The 16,509-nt window shown below is 47.7% G+C and overlaps 1 protein-coding gene across 1 annotated transcript in view; it reads left to right on the top strand.

The window, feature by feature from the left end:
- Positions 1-14,344, top strand: part of LOC119390224 (lysyl oxidase homolog 3) — a 79,783-nt gene extending 65,439 nt beyond the window's left edge. The window contains exons 7-9 of the mRNA XM_037657794.2: positions 1,036-1,153; positions 11,207-11,459; positions 12,792-14,344. Of these exons, the coding sequence (XP_037513722.1) occupies positions 1,036-1,153; positions 11,207-11,459; positions 12,792-12,914 (494 nt within the window). The 3' untranslated portion in view covers positions 12,915-14,344. The remainder of the gene's footprint in view (positions 1-1,035; positions 1,154-11,206; positions 11,460-12,791) is intronic.
- Positions 14,345-16,509: the final 2,165 nt, after the last annotated feature.

Below are 16,509 nucleotides of genomic sequence, written 5' to 3'. Positions count from 1 at the left end.
CGAAAATATATAGTGGCCACAACTTGGTTTATGTGCGAAGACGAAAATATATAAGTGCACAACTTGGTTTATTGTGCAGAAGACGAAACTATATAGGTGGCACAACTTGGTTTATTGTGCAGAAGACACGAAATATATAAGTGGCACAACTTGGTTTATTGTAGCAAGAAGACGAAAATATATAAGGTGGCCACAACTTGGGTTTATTGATGCAGAAGACGAAAACTATATAAGTGGCAACAACTTGGTTATGTGCGCAGACGAACTATAAGTGGCCAGCAACTGTTAATTTGTGCAGAAGACGAAAATATAAGGTGGCACCAACTTGGTTTATTGGCAGAGACGAAAATATATAAGTGGGCACAACTTGGTTTATTGTGCAGGACGAATCGAAATTATATAAGTGGCACAACTGGTTTATTGTGCAGAAGACGACAAATATATAGGTGGCACAACTTGGTTTATTAGTGCCCCAGACGACCGAAATATATAAGTGGCACAACTTGGTTTATTGTGCAGAAGGACGAAAATATAGTAAGTGGCAACAACTTGGTTTATGTGCTGCAGGAAGACCGAGAAATATATAAGGTGGCACATAACTGGTTTATTTGCAGAGACGAAATATATGAGGTGGCACAACTTGGTTATATTGCTGCAGAAGATCGAAAATATCTAAGTGGGCACAACTTGGTTTATTGTGCAGAAGACGAAAATATATAAGTGGCACAACTTGGTTTATTGTGCAGAAGACGAAAATATATAGGTGGCACAACCACGTGCCACCTATATATTTTCGTCTTCTGCACAATAAACCAAGTTGGAAGTTAGCACTCGTCTTCGTGTACCTTTTGTCTTCGTCTTGTTTTTGCGCTATAATAATTGTCATTCTCATAATTTAATTGATTAATAATGCGTTTACTGTAATTGTTTCTCCGGTCAATATGTGAAGCGACTTCTATAGGCACGAAGCGAATAGGTGTGGTCCTCCCAAGCCTTGCTGTCTTACCTGTCTTTCAAACCACGGTCACGATGCAGGTTGGCTGTACGAGAGTCGGCGCCTGCTTCGCTTCACAGTTCGCGTGGCGAACGTGGGCACGGCTGAGTTCATGCCTTTCTTGCCGAAGCACGCCTGGATCTGGCACTCCTGCCACATGTGAGCAGTTTGTTACGTACTCTCTGTCCCGTTGCTTTTACTCAGTATCATTGATGCAACTTAATGCTGACTCAGCATGTAGGATGCACATCCACGTGATAACTGCGGCGGCGAGTATGATAAAAAAATTGAGGGGTAATGCTTAAGTGGAGTGTTCTGTGGGCTTCTTTTTTTATTGGTATGCCTATTGTTGTGCTGGGTTCGTTCTTTTTCTAACGCACTAATTTTTTTATACTGACGTCACCAAATCGGCCAATCCTTCAGAGCCGCCGCATTTGCTCGGTAACACAGCTTATGGTCGTGGTCATACACAGACCTATACCATGCGTAAGAATTTGCTCCTAGCGGGCTCTCTTTCTTTTTCAATACACTTGCCATGGTGATGCTCACGTTGTTTTAGGGTTCAGTTTTGCCTCAGAAACTAGAAACCGTTATGAATTCGGCTGCAAACAGCGAAAAGAAAGAAATTATGTGGAAAAGTTCGTAAATATTTAATGAAAATATTGTCGAGCTGTAGCAAAACCGCCATTTGGGCTTGTTGGTATGTCCCTGTTTATTTCGCGCCTCCCCTTCTTTACTTTCAAGATATTGTCGAGTTGCTATACAATTTCCATAATGGCGATTTTATTAACCTGCCGTGACGAATGAGCGGTTATGCCACTATGTTGCTAAAGAAACGGTCGCGGTGTCAGAATACAGGACGGTGCAGTTGTCGCATTTCGATGGAGGTCAAATGCTGAAAAAAAAATTAAGGCAGATCCCACGCATTGTGGGAGTGACTGTTATGCGAAACTTGAAGCGAGTAGCAGCCTATGCCGCATTTCCTCTTTTCTTTTTTTTTATTTGTTTTTGAACTCCGCGTTGCGAGGTGGATCGACGTCTCTCTGCACTTCGATTCATGATCAGCATCAGCCTGACAACGCCCACTGCAGGGCAAAGGCCTCTCCCCTGTTCCGACGATCAACCCGGTCCTGTGCTGTTTGCTGCCATGTTATGTCCGCAAACTTCTTAATATCATCTGCCCAGCTAACTTTCTGTCTCCCCCTACGCCGTTTCCTTCTCTTGGAATCCAGTCAGTTACACTTATTGACCAGCGGTTATCTTGCCTACGCGCTACATGCCCCGCCCATGTCCATTTCGTCTTTTTTATTTCGACTAAGACGTCCTTAACACCCACACTTTGATTAGTTGTGCGCATATCGTGGTCTTACCAAACACATCGGCTAGACTGACGACCATGGCTAGCACTCCGACGTAACGTCGGTACTCACGTTAGAGCATAGACGTAAGTTTCATTGAAAGGTATGTGCCCGCTACGGTGCGATGATGTCCATATCATAAGGAGCGGTTATCGGCGTACACCTCCGGAGCCAAGCAATGGTTGACTGTAGCTTGCGGAGTCATAGTAGTACATATGGAATTTTTATTACAGTGTTATGAAAGCGGATATTTGCCCGGACATGACGCCTGTACAGGGTCTATCCCCGACGCAGTTACAAGTGCTGGCGTGGCTCTGATAATCGACTGCCACGCAGTATGCCTGGGCTCGATTCCAGCTGGAACCGCGGCATTTATTCTTTGCGTCAACCTGATTTTCCGCTCACTGACAACGTTCCCGACGCCGGCACCACACCTTCTGCGATACAGGCTCTTAACAAGTTAAAATTTCCAAAGTCCCTTCTCGTTGTTTCTGAGTTGATATTGACAATGAATAACGTCTGGCGCGTACCCGTATTACAAGAGCCATGGTAATCGGGTATGCGCCACATGTGATTGAAAGAAAGGGTTTCATTAAGTACGCGACAGCCATGTCACATTAATCATGACCTGCTAAACGTGTTTCGCATACCCTCATACACCCCTACGTCAATTTTGGTAAGTGACAAGTTAAGGAGACGCCTACGTCTGGACTACGTCCAGGCGTAGGCGTCTCCAGGCGGACGGACGGACGCACGGACGGAGTGCCTCCTAATGTGGTCGAGGTTGTCGGCCGTGAAACCCCAGTATTTAATTATTTGAAGTAACTTTTGCACCTTAAGTAGACGAACAAACACGTTTTCTTCAGCGAAGCTGTATACCTGTACCACCGAACGGTTTCGTTTCCGTGGACTGAAAACGAAACGCCAGGCCTATAAACCACCAACAGACGCTCGCGTGCACCTCTGCTAGCAGATGCGCGCGTTCCTTGTGTTTTCACCTCGGACGCTGAGGAAGGGCATTCGGATAGGTGGACAGACGAGCCGACGAACGCGTTCGCTGCAGGCTCGTGCACAACTGTAACGCCAAAACTAAGTTTGCACCTCTGGGTGCTTTGGGGCCCTTTCAGAATTGCAGGCAAACGGCATATCTTTATTTGCAATCAGGCATACATAGAGCTCAGTATTCGTTTCAATAAAGAAAACAACAAAAGCAGCAAAACCGCATGCTGGATGATAAGGCACCTGTGAACAATAGGAGCACCCTCCAACGAGTTCCCGGTAAACATTAGGTTGCAGCGGCTCTGCACTTCACATGAGGGCTTCGAATGACGTGAAATGGCCCTCCCTTCTGCCCGCGTGTGTTTCGGGCTTTCACATATAAAATGGAGACCCGTCTAACAACTCATTCATTTCATTCTAAGACTGCCACGAATTGACCACAGAAATTAAAGACGCCAGAAGGACAGCGTGAATACAATGTCGTACGAAAGGAACAATTAGCCTTGCTGAAAATGATCGCGGAACCATTGACCGTCTAGCACAGTGACCACAAAGCGATTATCACTACCATATTACTATAAAGCAATAATAAAACATAGCCCCATCAATGTGTGTCGTGGCTTCTACAGCTTCGCTGGACATTCACGTTCGCAGTGCGGGATGGCGGCGAATTTTTTTATTTAAGTTTTTCAAGGTATTGGTTCGCTTTTCATAGTGACTCCTGGCCCCGCCACGGTGGTCTAGTGGTTATGGCGCTCGACTGCTGACCCGAAGGTCGTGGGATCGAATCCCGGCCGCGGCGGCTGCATTTTCGATGGGGGCGAAAATGTTTGAGGCCCGTGTACTTAGATTTAGGTGCACGTTAAAGAACCCCAGGTTGTCGAAATTTCCGGAGCCCTCCACTACGGCGTCTCTCATAATCATATCGTGGTTTTGGGACGTTAAACCCCAGATATTATTATTATTATTAGCCTTGGTCACTTTCGGAGATTAAGCCCGATAAGCCAGCCAGCCAGCAACGTCATTCCACATATGACGTAAAGGCTGTAACATAATCTTACGAGAGGTCCGCTGTTTCTTGCGACACAAGCATGCATTGGTTTGCAGGAGTCACTATGATAATAATATCTGGTGTTTAACGTCCCAAAACAACGATATGATTATGAGAGACGCCGTACTGGAGGGCTCCGGAAATTTCGACAACCTGGGGTTCTTTAACGTGCACCTAAATCTAAGTACACGGGCCTCAAACATTTTCGCCCCCATCGAAAATGCAGCCGCCGCGGCCGGGATTCGATCCCACGACCTTCGGGTCAGCAGTCGAGCGCCATAACCACTAGACCACCGTGGCGGGGCAAAGTGACCAAGGCTGTGAGAGACGCCGTAGTGGAGGGCTGCGGATAATTTCGACCTCCTTGGGTTTCTTAACGCGCAGTGACACTTCACAGTGTACACGTGCCTTTTAGGATTTCGCCTCCAACGACATGAAACCGCCGCGGCCGGGATCGAAAGCGCGCGTATTTCGTGTCAGCTAAAGTCCGTGTCAGCAGCCCAGCAGCGCAACCACAGGGACGCCGCGGCGGCCCCGGAATGACGTTGCTCACTTGATTGCGGTGGTTACTTCCATAGCCTTGCCGTTTATTTGCGTCTTTGTTCAACGTGTTGCGGCCACTTTAAATTTCGCGAGAGAGCACATGTTCTTTACGGGGCAAAAGAAGGTGTATCTACGTGATGCCTGTTAGCTAAAATCTGTGCGCTGCTCCATTTGGGGAAGTTTCTTGTCGCGCACTGCGTCATGCGGAATGAAACGCGAAAACAACGAAAAAAGAAAAACCTCGAGCTGTGTTCGTTCCTTCTCGTTATTACACTATAGATCAGCACCAGTACAGACAAAAAAAAGGTGGCATATTAAACTGCCTTTAAATATTATGGGACAAAGCTGTATTTTCATGTTAACCGTGGTACGAATACCTTGCGTTGCATAGAGTTGTGTGTGCTGCAAGTATTCTGCGAATAAACTTCGCATAGTATGCTACACGGCTAGGCATTAATCACATTCTCCTTTGCCCGATTCGAAGATGAATAACTGGTTCTATTATATTCTGGTTCGAATAACTGGTTCGATTATGTATATTGTGGGGTGACTGTGCCGGTGAAGAACAGGACAAGCCCAAGCGTAACGTACAGAATGAACTCTTTATTGGGCGAACTTGTGTCCAGCAAAACAAGGACCGCTCACGAAACACCGAGTGAAATCGTCAGTCGTCGAAAATCTGGTCAACGGATCTAACGCGCTGGTTATTTATACTCAGGTGACGGTATACTATAGAATATAGTAGGACCTCGTTACACCGATGTAGCATCGGGACCATACGTTGTGTCCGATATTCGTTGTAACGGTAGATATTTATTTCAATATTTCAATATTTATTTTGCTGTTTATGATGCCATACGAGTTTTGAGCCTCGCGTGAACCAAATATTTCTTCGCTGCACCTCGCGTTTTCGGTTTCGTTATAGAGAAGAATAAATTTCAATAAATGTAGTGTGGCACACTAAAGTTGGTGTTTACTGTAACCGATAATTCGCTATATCAGTGTTCGTCACAGGCTATAGAGCTTTCATTTTCTCGGAGGGAGGGGGGCGACATGCTCTTCCGCCTTTCTCTCTCTCTCTCTCTCTATGCTTTCTCGCGTTCTTCTTCACGCGCTCTTCTTTTTCTATTTTGATGTAAGCAATACATTGCGCATACCGCGCCCGAATTTCTGGGAATTCCGGAATATTTTATAATCTGCCGATAAGATTATGCGCCCAACGCGAAAAGTAGAGTTTATTTTGGGACTAACCCGGCCACCAATGATAATAAGACTGACATCTTCGATGGCACGTGTATAAATTCCAACGTGCTTTACTGCTGATCAGATCATTCGACGACTGTGCGCGCCGATATCAATGCACCTTGAGTGCCATTCTTTTCCTGCGCACAAGTTCGCCCACTAAAGAGGCTGCGATTGCTTTCTTCACCGTTACAAGAACTGGTCATCTGGTGAAGGTGCGGGGTATCTTGATGTTCCGGACGCCCTCGAAAAGCCGTGATGCGGACCCATGCCAAGAAGACACCAAAGGCATCGCGGATCATCGAGCTAGACGCAGGCAGCAAGGACTACCGTTAGAGTGCGGGCTCCTTCCCAAGAACACCAGGCTGCCCATGACCGTGACCTCAACCGCAGGGACGGTAAGGCCTGCGCCGCCTACATTGATCCTGCTCCGGCAGCCCAGGGAGTCGCCAACCTTCCGCGGATCAGCAGTCGAAGACGCGAAAAGCTGGCTGGAAGCCTACGACCGGGTCGCCGTTTTCAACCACTGGAGCAGCGAAGACACGCTACGCCATGTCTATTTCGCCTGGGAACACACCGCTCGCACATGGTTCAAAAACAACGAATCGACCCTGGCATTATGGGACGTTTTCCGCTTCAAGTTCTTAGCCACCTTCGCGTGCGTAGTCCTCAAGGAGAGGGCCGAAGCTCTGCTCGGCACCCGTGTCCGGCTCCCAAACGAAAATGTGGTGCTTTTCATGGAAGGGATGCCCCGACTGTTCCGCCACGCTGACCCTGACATGCCCGAGGAGAAGAAGGTCCGTTTTCTCATGCGAGGAGTAAAGCAAGAACTCTTCGCTGGGCTGATGGCGAACCCACCCCAGACACTCTAAAAATTCCTCTCTGAAGTGACGACGATTGAGAAGACGCTATAATGGCGCATCCGGCAGTGCAATCGCCGCTCGATTCAAGAAAGCGTAGCGGTTCGTGCGCTCGGCTCCGACGACCTGCGAGAAACAATCCGAGCCATCGCGCGAGAGGAGCTGCGAAAGCGCTCACCTTTTCCGCAGCCTGAAGTGACTTCGATTGCTGACGTTGTACGCGAGCAAATACAGCACTCACTGGATATTCCTGAGCCAGCGCTTCCGCAAGCTATGAGCTGCGCTGCTGCACTCCGCCTTCACGCTCCTCCTCCACTCCCATGTCAAGCCGCACCGCCGCAGTGCCGTCGCCAGACACCACCGTCACCACCGACTCCCCACCGTCCTGTGAACCCTACCACCTGCCAGCCAGCGCTACGCCCTTAGGAAGACAGACGTATGGCGCGCCCTTGACCAGCTCCCGCTCTGCTACCACTGCGTAGAAGCCAGCCATACCTATCGTCTTTGCAAGTGCTGCCAGATGGGACTCTATCGCTTCGCTGTTAACGCACCGCGTCCACAGCGAGGTGAGCGACCATGCGATATTGCCGACTGCCTCGCAGGAGGGCAGTGGACGCCCCGATGACCTTCCCGATCGCGTTCGCCAAGTCGCTACATCTCACCGAAGCGCCGGCAGTACACCCGTCCTGTCCGGGGCCGATCAGTGGGCCCGTATCCGGAAAACTAAAAGCAGCAACCGATGGAGGCGCGGTTCTGTTCGTCGCAATACCGAAGATCCTCGGTCACCGCCGACGACGCTGTGACAAAATCTTCAGAACACGCCGTCAACCCAACGGTGTCCTGTAGAAAGAACTTCGCCGCCGAAAGAACACTTGAAGACGCGACGTAGCAGCAGCGGAACAAGCTGACGTAGCCGTGATCCGACGCCACAATCTAACCATAACGCCAGACGATGAACTAGTGACCTCCACGTGCTTATCGACGGCCACAACGTCTTCGCTCTGGTTGACACCAGCGCCGACTACACCGTCATCAGTGGGCCTTCCGCTACGAAGTTGAAGGAAGTTAAGACCGCCTTGGAAGGCCCCGAAAACCGTTCAGCTGGAGGTAACCTAATAACGCTGGCTGGGATCTGCACAACATGAGTCACGATTGATAACCGGACTTATCCTGCGAGCTTCGTAACCCTGCAGCAGTATTCGGGGGATGTCAACCTTGGCATGGTCTTAAATCTACACGGCGAAGTCAAGTTAAGAAGCCAGACGATAGCGCTATCAACGTACAAAGCGATGCCGCAGGATACAGACCTGCGTTATCGTTCCTCTAAGGTGCTCGAGGATCAAGTGAGGATTCCACCACGCTCCAGCCTCATGATACCAGTCGGCACACAAACACCAGCTGGTATAGAAGGCATTATTGAGAGTGATGAACACCTGCTGATAGACCAGGCAATGTTCACACGCGGAATTGCTCGATTACATGAAAGAAAAAGAAATGTAACACTGACAAACTTTAGCCGCGAATACAGACACCTCAACAAGGGCAGGACGATGTCTAGAAGAAATTATAGCCGTCAGCGATGCCTTCGCCTTCTCGGATGCTGTCGAAACCACAATCGTAACCCGAACACTTGAACCAACGTTCGACATCACCCACTGCATTCCCATTTGCAAATAAAAACAGCTATGAAGCCGTCTCCAACGGTACAATGACTGTTTTTCGTCGCAAACTCCACTTCCCAAGCACCGTATCATAACGGAAGAAAGTGCTCGTCCACTACGTCAGAGCCCCTATCGAGTTTCGACGTGAGAACGAGAAGCCACAAAACAAGTCGACGCGATGCTGCGCGATGAAATCATACGATCATCCAAGAGTCCGTAGGCGTCCCTTGCAATATTAGTGAAGAAGAAGGACAGATCCCTGTGGTCGATTATCGTCGTTTGAACAAAGTCACGAAGAACGACGTCGAGCGAAGTCACGAAGAACGATATCGACGCAAGTAGTGTAGGCCTCGGCGCTGTTTTAGTCCAAAGAATGGATGACTTATGCTAGCCAGTCAGTCTCAAAAAAGGAGTGCCTTGCCATAACTTTGGCAACGTCGAAATTTCCCCCCTACTTGCACGGCAGGCCCTTCAAGGTCGTGAGCAGCCTCCACGCCTTGTGCTGGCTAGCCAATCTGAAGGACACTTCAGGTCACCTCGCATGGTGGAGCCTCGGCCTTCAAGAATTTATCAGGGTGGTTTACAAGTGCGGCCGAAAGCACTCTGATGCCGACTGCTTGTCCCGCGCACCGGTTGGCGCGCCATCCCTTGATAATCTTGACAACGACACCTCTTGGGTCTCATAAGTGCCGAGAACTTAGTGGAATAACAGCGAAGTCGGGAGGTCTCTGGCAGAATACTTAGAAGGCCAGACCGTCGTTGTACCCAAATTATTTAGACGAGGATTGGCATCGTTTTGCTTGCAAAACGACGTTATTTTAAAAACTTCTGAGCCAACTACCTTCTCGTGGTACTTCAGCATTGCGACCAGAAGTCATCCAGGCCCTGCACGACGACGCGATGGCTGGTCACCTCGGTTTTTACCGCACGCCCACAAGAATACAGGAAAAGAACTATTGGCCGCGCCTGGCTGCCGATGTCGCTCGCTACGTAAGGACGTACCGAGACTGTCAGCGACGCAAGACACCAGGGACACGGCCAACAGGCTTTTTTCAGCCGATCGAACCACCTGAAAGACCTTTCCAGCAAATCGGAATGGACTTACTGGACCCATTTCCGGCGTCAACTTCAGGCAATAAGTGCATCATCGTAGCTACGGACTACCTGACCCGCTGCGCGGAAAGCAGGCTCTGCCTAAAGGTAGTGCCACCGAAGTAACGAAATTCTTCGTTGAAAAAGTCCTGCTGCATAACAGAGCACCAGAATTCTTCATAACAGACGGAGCTACGGGTTTTACGACGGACCTAACGCAAGCGATCTTGAAATACAGCGAGACAAGTCACCGACGGTCGGCATCCTGCCATCCGCAGACAAATAACCTCAACAAGCGGCTCAATAAAGCCCTCGCCGACATGCTGGCAGTGTACGTCGACGTCGAACACGAGACATGGAATGCCATCCTTCCGTACATAACCTTCGCTTACAACACGACAGTACAAGAACTAACGCACATGACGCATTAAAGCTAGCTTACGGAAGGAGCCCCTTAACGACGCTTGACACCACGCTGCCGACCGTTAGTGAAGAGGACAACTTGGACGTTGCGCTCTACCTTCAGCGCGCTGAAGAAGCCCGACAGCTTGCCCGCCTATGAATCAATGGCCAGTAAACGACCGACAGTCCCAGCTCAGCGAAAAACTTCTTCAGCGATGCTTCGGGCCATACAACGTGCTTCGACGACTCGGCGCTCTGGATTACGAGGTCATCCAGGACGGTATTACGAACTCTCAGGGGCGCCGCTCACGACCTGAGGTCGTCCACACGTCGTGCGCTTGAAGCCGTTTTGTACGCGTGAGCCAACCAGAGGACTTTCCCTTTCTTTATTATTGTTGTTTCTTTACGCATACATTTTTTTCGCCCCCATGTTCTGTTTTGAGCATCGGGACGATGCTTTTTCACAGGGGGACAATGCCACGCGCACTTTTCCAATTTTATGTAACGGACATGTTACACGTGTAACTACTGCCTTGAGCAGGCCGAGCTGGAATGAGAACCTTCGCGACTATTTTAGACCCTTCTGATTAGATGACGCTCACAACGTGAACACTGGAGTTCATCCTGGAACTAACGCGGCCACCAGCGATAACGCTGGAATATTCGTTGCCACCTGTGTAAATGCCGACGCGCTTTACCACTGACCTGATCATCTGTGGTTGCCGATTTTGCTGCGCTTTAAGTGAACTTTTACTGGGCACAAGTTCGCCCAATAAAATGTTTCCTCTTTACTGGCTGCATTTCGTTTTTTTTTTCGCCGTCACAACCACGTGACACTATGCGTTTTCTCACCTGGACGCACGCCGGGTGCCACTGAGTTCTGCCATATGAAAACCGGAAGCACTCTATGAACATTTATTGCATGCTCCCTCTGGACATGCACATGCAGAACACTGAAACCACTCGCGCACGTTGCTATAGTATTTAGTCGTTTGTGCACGCAGGCATTACCACTCGATGGAAGTGTTCGCTCACTACGACGTACTGGACGTGGCCGGACAGCGCGTAGCCGAGGGTCACAAGGCGAGCTTTTGCCTCGAGGATAACGTGTGCCAACCCGGAGTGGACAAGCGCTACAACTGCGCAAACTACGGCGACCAGGGAATCTCCGTCGGCTGCACCGACACCTACGCACACAACATCGACTGCCAGTGGGTCGACATGACCGATGTGCCTCACGGACACTACACGCTCAAGGTGCGCATCAGCGAGACGGTAGTTCCTTAAAGAGCATATGCAGATTTATTGAAGCTGCTTCATTGAGTTTGTAAATATCTCTTGGGGTTTACGAACTTCATGAAAATCGCTTGGCATAGAGGTTGAAAGAAATGTCATATAGTGATTATGATGCTCGACTGCTGGCGCGATGTTGCGGGATCGAATCCCGGCCCCAGCGGCTGCATTTCGATGAAGGCGGAATGATAGAGGCCTGTGGACTTAGATTTAAGAGCATGTTAAAGAACACCAGATGGTCGAAATTTTCCATAGCCCTCCACTACGGCGTCCCTCATAATCATATCGTGGTTTTGGGACGTAAAACCCCATGACTTAATTAAAGAGTTTACATGTGTCGTCTTTTAAGAGCAGACAGCAAATACAACCTGGCTAAGCTGGTTCAAAAAGCTGAATCACTGCCGAGTGTTAGCTGTTTAATTACATATTGTTATGGGGAAAACTGTGTAGCTGGCCATATGGCTGTTTAAGTTCAGCAGGCCACGACCGGTTATGATCCCTTATGTCACTAGCTACGCAGCAGCGTTTTTTTTTTTTCGCGTGTAAACATCCGCCTACGCTAAGAGGGAGCGAGAAAGTGAAGTACCTCGGTAGCCAAATAAGAGTAGCATTCTGTAGATTACGACAAAAGTAAATAACCCATAGAGTATTCGCTTTCTACAAAGCATGAAAATGGCCTCGTGAATAGAAAATAGATTATTAGTTTTCTTTAAAATGCATAAGGCATCTCGTTTCCTTTGACGTATATTAGCGAAAGATCGAGACGGCTGTTGTACGCGAAACAACCCACCTAGTCAAAGGAAAAAATAACGCGCTTTATGGCACTAGCACCATTACGACCACAGAGAAGGAAGACTTGCTTACTAAATCTAGTTTTCTTAGTCCTTCGAAATCCAAAAGTACCTCTTATCAACCGGAATAAATGTACAAACTTGGCCCTTTCGTTAGGTTTCGCAAAATTTTAATTATTAAGTTTAGATACCCATGAAATTAACTATGGAATTTTGAGCAAAATGTCACGCAAAGCATCTCTGTCAGTGACACATTTCGGATGTTAGGGGAAAACTTACCGTAATCTGTGCTGTAGGTGCACTGGACGTGCAGTAAAAACAGCATAAATAAGGACCTTTCGACGCGTCGACTGTGGTCACCAGATGCGGCTTTGAGTATCGACTATTCATGCATGAACGCAAGAAATCTCTCTTAACAGCGCTCTACCTAAGAATGAAATTCTACCATTTTGCGTCTTCAGGTCTCCTTGAAGTTCGTTAGCAGTCTTTCTCATCGACTGCGCAGGTGTCCATCAACCCGGAATACAAAATGGCTGAGATGAGCTACGATAACAACGCTGCTGTGTGCGACCTCATCTACACGCAGACCTACGCTGCGGTCACAAACTGCACCCTTGGAAGGCCGTGAGCTTGCGGCGACAACGAGCAGGCTCCTTGCCCAAGAGAACGCGCATCTCGGGAATCGTCGAGATAAATGTGAACGCCCAAATGTGTCCCTTCAGATTCTGCCCACTGTACTACACACCTGTCATTGGTTCGTGCTGCGCTAAGTCTCAGTAATGACCATTTCAAAGAAACGGACAACTCGAACCTCCGTGATTCCTTTTCTGTTCTTCTTTTTAGCAAAAACGATTACGTCAGCTGAAGCAACCAGGCCCGCATGACAGCATCTTGGTAACAATGAATTAGCTAGAAAGACCGTCACGTGTTCTGTTTATCCGCCTACTGGGATCGGCGTTTCGTCAGAATGGCTCAAATGCTGTACATTTTACATACGTACGTGTTTTAATGAGAATACGATGGCTTCTCATACAGCTACCTCTTCCTAGTGTGCAGGCTACTCGCGCAACACCAATCATGCTTGATGATGCATACACAGGGTGACGTCGTCAGAAATACGGGCCAATAGAGCCCCATGAGTCGCGAGGACATTTGAATATGACTCGCTCATTGCCTCAGTACAAGAAATCCTCGCCACCGCGCCGCAATACTGCCGACAAATAAAGCGAAAAAAATTGTGCCATAGCACTACTGATGGGATTGGCTTACACTTTTGACTGCTAGAGGAGACATGGACGTCGAATGAACGCGGCATCACTATGCCATTGCTGTAAGCTTGTAAATTTGCCGATCCGGTTTATACACCCACCCACCCATCTTCATTTTTTTTGGAAGGGGGGAAGGACGGTTTTTCCCTTAAACCTGCCGTTTCTCTAGCCGACTTAAGCCAACGTTCCCTCCAATGCTCAAATTTGGCACAATCTCCTCAGGACGCCAAATACACCCTACTGCTTTTTACCTCAAATCATATCTTATAGTTTCAGCGTATTCTTAGCGGATACTCCACTTAATTAAGCTAATTTTCCCATCAATGCTCAAATTCGGCATAAGTTCATCAGAATGACAAATCCATCCTATTGGTCTTCAGCTGTACCACCATATCTTATAGTTTCAGCGTATTCTTAGCGGATACTCCACTTAAGGCAATTTTCCCTTCCATGCTCAAATTTGGCACAAGTTCATCAGGACGGCAATTCCATCCTACTGCTCTTCAGCTGTACCACCGTATCTTATAGTTTCAGCGTATTCTTGCGGACATTGCGTATTCAGGTTCTTCGGGAGGAGTTAAGGTCTGCGACTGCCACATCAACATTCCCCCTTGTCGTCTCTCGTGGTTATTAGTGATTATCCGATTATCGTTTCTAAAATAGGAGAGGCATTCAATCACCTGAGCCACTTTCGAGTCTGGAACTACGTTCATGAATGCTCAAGTGTCGCGGTAGATTGTCTGCAATAAAACGGAAAGGCGGGCTAGTTGATTTGGCTGCATAATGATAATTTTGCTTAGTTTCTACAGCGCGACTGGACGCGGACGGAGAAGGAACACGCAAACACACACACAGCGCTGTGTGTGTGTTTGCGTGTTCCTTCTCCGTCCGCGTCCAGTCGCGCTGTAGAAACTAAGCATGAACAACCAACTAGCCCGCCAACGCACTTTAGTCGATAATTTTGCGCACGCAACATGTGGGGCTTGTAGCAAGTACATATTGGGGCTTCTTATTGAATAAAGGTCAGTTGATAGTCTGCGCTGGTCCTTGTGAACTTTTCGTCTGTGTCTTCTTGTTGCGTGCGCAAAATTATCATTATGTAGATTGTCTGATTGATGTTCAGCACCAACATCCGACGTACTGGCAGTAGGACAAGAAATATGTCTTGCTGTAGCAAAAAACACACCGCCGATTACGGACAGCTGAATTCTCATAAACTGATGCACACTGGACGCTGCGGACGGCCTGCTGACGTAGGAAACTGCACTGCCAAAGAGACTCTAGTGCTTTCCCGTGTACGCGAAATGAAATAAATAACGAGAAAAGAGCATCAAACAGCGTAATTATTTATCCATTTTGTTTAAACATCGGCATATAGTATAATAGAAGATGCTGCTGCAAGTCTGGACAAACATCACAGCTGGTGGCAAAACCACTGCAAAAAAGCGTAAGCAGAGCAAACAAACGCAAAGAACTCGATAATCTTAATCCGGTGAAGCAGTATGGTGCGCAATGCTCAGAAGTTTTGTACAGGGTGCTTCAGTTAACTCATGCCAAGATTTTAAAATCCACTGTTGTTGTACGCTCTAAGAAAAAAAAAAAGAGTGCGTTGACTCTTTTTGTAGAGTTCTGGCTTGCCACGTATACGACTCTCTTTAAGGAGATGAAAAAAATACGTAAACAGGGGGTGGGGGCGCGAGCCGACGTTTCGACTAGTGGACTTCTTTTTTTCAAGGATGGAACTTTCAAGGCTAGAAATTTCAAGGCTGGTTCCAGCCTTGAAAAAGACAAAAAGACAAGTGGACTTGTCGAAACGTCGGCTCGAGCGCCGACCCCCTGTTTACGGATTTTTTCATGGCAAGCTTCCATCTTCCACTTCCTGCCGTTTCTTTGGATTTTCTCTTTAAGGAGGCACGTCAACTCTCTTGTGGGACTTATGACTCTCAGAAGAGAGTATGAGGACCCCCAAAAAGTTGACGTGTCTCCTAAAGAGAGTCATATACGTGGCAAGCCAGAACTCTTCAAAAAGAGTCAAAGGACTATTTTCTTTCTTAGAGTGTAAGTGAACAGAGTCGGAAAAATGTGAAAAAAATCCTCTTTTTTTGTTTTTTGCGAAGTTTGAAATCCGCGGCGTTTCTTGAGCAAACATCAATCGTTTACATGCATCTGTGCACTTTATTGTCGAATAGTGACGTATTCCGAAACCTATACGGTGGCCTACCACGCCCTATTTCTACCGCTCAGCTTATTTAGCCCCCGTAGGCAGCCAAAAAATACTCCTCAACAGCGGCACCTTTCTTTTGTAGTTTTTTTTTTACAAATTTATTAGGATTTATACGGCTGGTCTGGTAAGAAATGCCTCTGTCAGACTAATCAAGTTCTATAGCTGCAGACAGAAATGCTCAGAGTGCGTTGTCTGCGCGTGAAATCGAGCGCCGTCATATTTAGCGCGACAGAGTGGTCTGTTTTTGATGTGGCGACCACAAGTTGAAACTTGACGCGATGTCCACATCGAAGAAGGTATTTAAAAACGTTGCTCAACGGCCATCAGCATTCGTCGATCAATAATGTACACGAATCACCATAGAAGTGCCCGACAACAGCCATGCCTTCCAGGATTGCCAGGCATAAAATAGCCAGAAAATTGGAAAAACTAGCTTTAAAGGAGCCACCTTGAGCCATGGGTAGTTAAAGTAGCCAAAAGTAGTCATGCGCGTGTTAAAACTGGTACATTTTTTTATTGAACTGACCAAACTGAAAAGCCTTTTGGCAAAGGCTTAAATAAGTACAGCATATAAACACTCAAAAATCAAAATTCCTGAGATTCAAGCATAATTTTTTTTACATTAGCAATCATTTCGTGCAACACGACGAAGTTTCTTGCGCTGTAGCAAAAATGACCCTCTTTTCGCAAGTGTTGCGTGACTCTTCTTAAAAAGACGAAGTAACAGCCGT

Source organism: Rhipicephalus sanguineus, chromosome 1 (assembly GCF_013339695.2).
Source record: "Rhipicephalus sanguineus isolate Rsan-2018 chromosome 1, BIME_Rsan_1.4, whole genome shotgun sequence".
Lineage (NCBI taxonomy): Eukaryota > Metazoa > Arthropoda > Arachnida > Ixodida > Ixodidae > Rhipicephalus > Rhipicephalus sanguineus.
Note: the sequence above shows the minus strand (reverse complement) of the source record. Positions and strands in the feature narration are given on the sequence as shown.